The following is a 7,334-nucleotide window of genomic DNA, read 5'->3' as shown; positions in this document are numbered from 1 at the left end:
ATCATGTAGGAGGAGTTCAGAGGCAAATATACAGAGATTCCTGGCCCAGTTTGCTATAAAGCACATTGTGTTGATAACATATTTTATTCCCAGGGAAACTGTTGTCAGTCAGCTCTACGGTTATCCAGAAATGATTTTGGTCTAATGAGCTAACAAAAGAACACAGAATTGGTAACTTTGACATGCAGACTGTTACACAATCATTAACCATAATAACGCAGGTACCACAGATTCTAACAGCATAAACTCCAAGCACAGTAGTGCAGCCACAGTGAATCGTGTGAACATATTACAGCTCTAAAACAATCACCTTTCACCTCGCAATATCACTGTCTGGCCTCGCTGCACAGCATGTCTTTGTAATTTCCTGCTAGAGTGAAGGTGACACATGCCTACGCATCAGTGAACTGTAAGAGTAATCCACTCTTTTATTAAATGTCCAGTTACAATATGTGTGTGTGTAGGCTAATGTTAATATCTTCATGGGGTTTCTATTATTTGGTTACAGACTGACAGTTAGTAGTAACAGTGAACATAGTTCTTATGTTAACAAACCAAGTCACCTGATTATTTGGAAAGTTCCACACACATATAAATATTATGGTTCCACGGAGGTTTTTGGCCTCTACCTAGCATGTTTCTCTAAAATGAAAACATCAGTCACCAGGGGTCACTGCTTTCTCTAATACTCTTCGTTCTGACTACAGATAAACAGAAACTGTCTTTCCCGTTATTGAGGGCTCCAAGCTCAGACTTTCAAATTATTAACAATACGACTCCAAACATGAGATGATCAAGGAGTGAATCTGTTCTCCATCCACATGTGCTGGTCACATGACATACTGACATGGCACGTGGAGACCTTACATTCTGTTTGTAAGTACAACATGAAGAAGAAATCTGGAGATTGTATCTGAGCAAAGAAAAGAAGAGCAACCTGACACTAAAATAAACCACTCAAAAATAACAAACACAAAAACATTTTAATGATTGTGAGGACAGTAAGTTTTACACCTAAACTTATCACATTTAGACATTTATTTCTCCTTTCCCACGTGGAGCTATCTGAGGCGGATACATATTTATAAACGTTTGGCATCTGTTCTGTTTTCTTTCATCTCTTGATCATCTCTGAGAGATGAATGGGCACCGCAGCAGGAGCCTGGTGATATTTGATTAAAAATACTTGCAGTTTTCCTTAAAAAAAGAAAGGGGGCAAAACACAAATGGTATCTACTTAGTATGTAGATACCATTTGAATAAATATTCATGGCAGTGAGATTTCACTGGGAGGACAGTGGACCAGTTTCATTCTGTTGATATCCATCCAGTGAACTTATAAGACTTTAAATCCACCTATAATCTCTTGGTGTGGGCTGTTCGGTGTTTTGAAAACATCACCTTTTAAAGAAGGGAGTCTTTTAAAAAGGAGAGAGAAAAAGCAGCTGAGCAACCCACGGTACCATATCAACTTAAGGCGTGCAGTAGATTGAAGAACAGGAATTATCCACCATAAATATGTCATAGAGAACAGTTCAGGCAAGATGCTGGAGTTCCACAGTTACAGTTCCTCTCCTCTTCCCAGGTGCTTTACCTTTAGTCACTTCCTTTGGTGCTTTGAACAATAGCAACGATTATAAGACTCAGAATGATGAGTCCTGCGACCACCGCAACTGCAATAAGCACCACTTTCATCTTCTTGTTCGCCCATCTTTTCTGTGTCTTCACCTGGGTGGATGTCTTTTCAAACTTTTTACTCTGCAAAAAACAAAATTAAAACGTTTAAGATTTTGTTCTTGTATAATTACATTTCTAAATGTCTAATAGCTGTGATCACAAAGATAAAACCCAGAACTGACACCCTCATGCCACTTCCAAGTAAACGTATCACGTAAACAAATCCAGAGGAAGTCCTTGTATCTTTAGGACAAACGAGTCACAGACTGAAGGTCAGCGTGTTTTTCATTAAACAGGAAAGTACAAGCAAAATGGAGATTTCGATATAACTGCAGCAATCAGTGCTTTCTTATTCAAACCTGTTAATGTTAAATCCACAGAGATTTGCTTTATGTCTCAGCTTTTGATTTTTTAGCTTCTTTCATCTTGTTTTCTCTTAAGGGCCCACATATTTCTGGTTCAGTTTGATCATATTTTTTCATCAGACAGGCATACATGAAGTGGGATAAATGATTTTTCGGGGTGTTTTTATTCTAATAGTTCTGTTGAACTGGATAGATTACATTAACTACATTATAACCCACGATTTAAAGTTGCCTCCAGGTGTCACCTTTTGGCAGATTCTTTTTCCTGTGTTGTGGTCTGAGTGCAATGCAAATGATCTGGTGCTGAGTAGGGTGGTAGTAATGTCAGTGAGCAAAGCTGTGTAAATGAAAACTCTGGACTGAAGAGTTTTAATGTTTTTGATTTAGCTGATCCCAGTTTTGTCAAACTTGCTTACTTCTGTCTGGGGTAAGCCTGTTCCTTTTTTGTATCGGTGAGATCCTCTGTAAGAATCTATGCATTTTCTTTGAAACACATAGGAACCGAACCTTGTTTTTTTCACAGTCTACGATATTCAAAAGTAGCTCAGTGTGCTTCTTGAACTTCAATTTGCCTGTCTGCTTTTTTAGTTCTCCCCCTGGCTCCTCACCAGTGTCATGTAACGCAGCCAATGGGGCAATGTGGGAATGATGCAACCTCGCTGTTGACCCCTGGAAGGATATTCATACCCAGGGAGACCACCTTGCTTCATTCATCTTAAGAAACAATAGGAAATACCTTTCTAAATATAGCACCATAAAACAGAATCAGGATGTAAATCGCACATTTGCTTTCCTCTCCAGCTCCACCTAAAGCATATTTATAGACATCAATGTGACATGCCTTAGTATTAATCCAAAGGTGCTTGTGGAGAGGGGATCTGTGTGCCATTTGCCCCAGTTATTCACCTTCAAAATAAAAGCCAAAGACTTTTACAAGGAACATGTAGGCAAAATAGAGCTGTGCTAAGAGATGATGCTTTTCCACTTGGACAGTGTACCTCTTCCAGCAGCAGTTTAGCCCTGTCTTCAAGCTCATTGAGTTTGCCAGATCTTTCTTCAGCTTTGTTCATGTTTTGCAGCATGATGACTTTCACCTCCTCCACTTCCTCCTGGGTCTTCTGCAGGTGGCTCTTCCCGTTCTCCTGTCCAATCAAAACACACAGTTTGATTAAAACTAAACCAACCCAACCTCCTAGGACCCTCACAGGAATTATGTGCTCACATTATTTAAACTTTCTCACGGTGAGATAATGACAGATGTCAGTTGACACACAAACTGTGATGCTCTTTGTGTTTTTGGATAAACAGAGGATCTCAGTGAGCATGCCCACAGTGACTGTGGAAGTCATCTGTGTAGCCAAAAAATGCAGGTCAGCGCACATCCTTATGTCACAACTAAGATCAAATTTAAAAAAAAGAAGAAAGTCACAAGATTGGATTTCTAATTTGGATGCCTCCAGTTTTTGTTCCTGTTGTGCGTCACTTTCAAATATGTGCTATCAAATTTAAGGAGACCTGTTATGCCCATTACCAAGGGTATATTTTCATTCTTTGACTCTATTAGAGTAGAGCTTCATATCATTCATGGTCAAAAATAATCCTAATTTAGTGTCTTTGTGCAGCCCCTCATCTGCCACCAATACACAATTTTAATCTCAAGCATCTGGTTCAATTAAGGTTAAATAAATTAGATCGAGAGTTTAAGAGTTTAAAACTATACTTCTACCTTGCTGTTGCAGAAGTCACTTATCTTATAATGTCTCTGCTTAAGTTAATTAAGAGCCTCTACCATTGTAACTGTATATATGAGAGAAAGTAAGAAAAATAATAACAGGTCTCCTTTAATGGAGCTGAGACGTTTCAGTGGGCTTTTGTGGAAATTATTTTTTAAACAGAACAAGCAGCAACACTGGATGTTTAGTTACTTCTAATTCTATTACTATATTACTTTTATTGGTGTCGTTTTTTTGTAAACAACTTTTGAAAAGAAATCGAATCAAACATTAAGCTGCCAAATAAAAAAAATGGCAACCAGCACCAACAAGATCTAGGCTGCCTGATACAGGTCAGACTGGCATCTTGTTTTATAAACACAGCAGCACTCTTCTCCACCCGTCACCTGCTTTTCAAGCGTGCTTAAGCAGGGATATGTTAATTGTTAAACTGTATAGCTACAAATATATTTCTGGAAGCAACTCACAGAACAAACTAACTTACACAGTAAAGCAAACACATTCTGACATGTTAAAACTATTAAAAAGAAAACGTGTTGCCACTCAGACTGGTACCAGCTGTTTATTAGACAGCAAATGAGTAGAACAACAACAAGAGGGATGATTTTCAAGGATATTTGTCAAGTCAAATTATCCTTGAACTACTTTCAAGGATAGTTTGACCAAAGGGCCATTGGTATCCTGACAGCTCTCTCCTTCACCTTCGTCCTCTGGGGCGTGAGAGGAAACCGACATCTCAGATACTGACAGGAACAGGAAACTGACAGACAGAGCAAAACAAATACGCCTCAGCACCTTGATTCACTTCACGCTCAGCTGTCTGTTTCTCTAAAGGCTTTCGTAGCCCTCCCATACTGCGGTCTGCTTTTCATTGGACCTGGCTAAGAAACTTGCATCTCACCCAGCAATGGTGACAACTGATTTATGCTGGGCTTATCTCATCCTGGGCATAGCAAATAGCAGCTGAACAATGGTGTATGTTTAAAATTCAGATGGTGGTGTCTTGACACAGGAAATGCTGCCCATTCCAGTTCCCCTCCTTGCTTCCTTCCTTCCTTCCCTCACTCCCTCCCTCCTGCCTGCCCACATTCAGGTACCTGATATTATCCCAGTAAGCCACATCATGTTATAACATGCTCAGTATGTTGTATCATGGCACTGTTTTAAGTGTTCTGCTGGTCCATAAATTGTTATAATCTTAGATGTTTACTCTTAAAGCAGGATGTGTTAAATGAGCAGGTTTAAAAATTAAAAGAGAAGAAATATAATAAATTAAATTCATTCCATTCATTTAGTTTACATCTATCTCATTTCACACATGACCTGGTGCCTCTCTTGACTGAAAATGGGTTAGCCTCTCTTCACCTTTACATTGTTAATGTATAAATTAACGTCATGTTATCTCTAACTGAGAACCTTCACAGACGTCATGTTATCTCTAACTGAGAACCTTCACAGACGTCATGTTATCTCGCTGTACCGAGTCTCTGGATGAGTACGTTAGTTTGGGTTGTAAAAAGCTAAGCTAAGCTAAGAGAACTGAAGGTTGACCTGCCTGTTCATTAGTACCATAACAGACTATAAATGGTCACAGCGTGCTTTAGGCGTTCTTAAAAGTAAAGAAAATACAAAAGACAGAAAGAAAACGGCAGCTCTAACAAACTTTATCTCTCATTCATCTCGTGTTTTTTGTGCAAGCCATTTAAATGTCCTTTAGCTCAGAGGAGGCAGGTATGCACTTACCGAGTCCATGTTGTCTCGTGCTGTTTGCGTCGAAACTGTCAGAGTCCGCATTTAAAAGGGGAGAGTCGACTCGACTTTGCAGTAAGAGAAACACCCAGGCTCCGCTGCTCTATCCGGACTAATGTCACAAATTAAGACAGAGAGATATTTCTCTGTTTTCTTTTATCCGTATCCTCTTTTCTGCGCTCGAGCTCACCGTACTCACTTTCACTTCTCTCTCCTGTGGCTTCACAACTTGTTTGCGCTTTGGCTGTGAGGCGTTCGAGGTATTCCCGGAAACCTCGTGTTTATGAAAAATCATGTTACGTACAACGTCAAATGCAAAACGGTGGTGAAAAACTCCCGGATTTCCCCCGCGCTGTACCACAGTCTATGCAACTGTGTAAAGTATGCAGCTAGTAGTTTATAGTTTAGACAAGAGATTTTACTTATTTTGTTTTTGTTTATTCATTTTTACACTTAATATCCGTTATACTCATCTATATAAGTATAAATGTTTTAAATACATATATTACTAAACCTATGAATGCATTGCAAATAACGATTTATATTCAAACCATGACAGCTGCATTAAATTAATTTTACGTGCTTAAGTATCAGTAAAATCTGGGGAATATTCGGCATTTCTGTGCTGCATTTGTACCAATTCACACCCACGCAGCTCGTGGGATTTACTGTTAGTGGTGAAACAGTGGTTAGCGCTGCTTGCCTCATAGTAAGAGGCAAGAACCGCTGTCCGGCTCGGGCTTCCTTGCGTGGAGTTGTAAGTTTACTCCGGCTTTTCCCTACAGTTCAAAGACATGTATGTTTGGTTAATTAGGGATTCTAAACTGGCTGATAACTCATCATCTGTCTGATATCTCTCCATCTGTCTGAAGTGGACCCTGAAGCGGTTAAGACTATAGATGGATAGATGACCAAAAACCTTTCCCGTGTTTATTGTGTCTTATTGTGCTTTATATCTATATCCAGAGCTTATGTTACCTTTACCTTGACAGGGGCTCTGTATATCCAGATTTGGTTTGCATGTGCACATTCATAACTTCATTAGCACAGATAACGATGGCTTTGTCGTTTGGATGAAACTATTCAGACACAGGAAATGCGTGTATGTGACTTTGGAGATGCAGGAAGTGGGTTCTCTTGTTTGTTATAGATGATCTACGAATGTCAGTTTTACATGAAATGGCTAAACAGACACTGAAATGTTTCAGTGTTTAGATATATGTCTCTAAGCTTTGTTTAAGCTTTGTTTGATTTCTAAAGCATTATATGTTTGTGTAAGCCAGATATGAAATTTGATGTAGAGCTGTGGAGGAGCCTGTTTTGCGTATTTTTTATGAATTTGTAGTATTGTGAACCCCCATGTGACCTGAGAAATATGCATATGGCATGTTTGGCACAACATAACTTTTACTTCATGTCAACCTATCTTATAAAAAGTATAAAAACTGCATTCTTTTTAATGTGGATTTCCAACATAGCATTTCTAAACATAGTAGTTTTCTTCAGAGAGCATAAGTTATTTCTATCTGCACGCAATAACAGAATTATTTAAAAAAATAAAAAATGACAGAAGTGTTTTATACCACAACACAAACCATGATGATGTGCTTTAGCTTTGTAATAGTTAAAGCTTGTAAAATCGAGTTAAAACTGAGGGTTATCTTCAAATTAATATACAGTATAAAAACTTCAGTGATGATTTCTTGAATCAGAATCACTTTTATTGCCGGATTTGTATACGACCAAGGAATTTGTCGCAGTGTTATGGTGCAGAAAAGAGAAAGCATCATGCCAAAAATAAAATAAATAG

The 7,334-nt window shown here is 38.7% G+C and overlaps 1 protein-coding gene across 1 annotated transcript; it reads right to left on the bottom strand.

The window, feature by feature from the left end:
* Positions 1 to 964: 964 nt before the first annotated feature.
* On the bottom strand, positions 965 to 5,786 carry vamp5 (vesicle-associated membrane protein 5). The gene is made up of 3 exons (XM_005746063.1): positions 5,519 to 5,786; positions 3,041 to 3,184; positions 965 to 1,758 (listed from the first exon to the last, which is right to left on the bottom strand). Exons 1-3 carry the CDS (start codon positions 5,567 to 5,569, stop codon positions 1,597 to 1,599), a joined length of 357 nt encoding a protein of 118 aa, XP_005746120.1. The 5' UTR covers positions 5,570 to 5,786; the 3' UTR covers positions 965 to 1,596.
* Positions 5,787 to 7,334: the final 1,548 nt, after the last annotated feature.

This window comes from Pundamilia nyererei, unplaced genomic scaffold, assembly GCF_000239375.1.
Source record: "Pundamilia nyererei isolate P.nyererei 1_Seehausen unplaced genomic scaffold, PunNye1.0 scaffold00172, whole genome shotgun sequence".
NCBI lineage: Eukaryota > Metazoa > Chordata > Actinopteri > Cichliformes > Cichlidae > Pundamilia > Pundamilia nyererei.
Note: the sequence above shows the minus strand (reverse complement) of the source record. Positions and strands in the feature narration are given on the sequence as shown.

Bases quoted from the DNA above. Each gene is read 5' to 3' on its own strand.
- vamp5 (XM_005746063.1), bottom strand. From the start codon at position 5,569: ATGCGGACTCTGACAGTTTCGACGCAAACAGCACGAGACAACATGGAC. The intron at 3,185-5,518 runs GTAAGTGCATAC...TTGATTGGACAG, and splicing joins CACGAGACAACATGGACTCG to GAGAACGGGAAGAGCCACCT. The intron at 1,759-3,040 runs GTACACTGTCCA...TGTTTTTTGCAG, and splicing joins CTAAACTGCTGCTGGAAGAG to AGTAAAAAGTTTGAAAAGAC.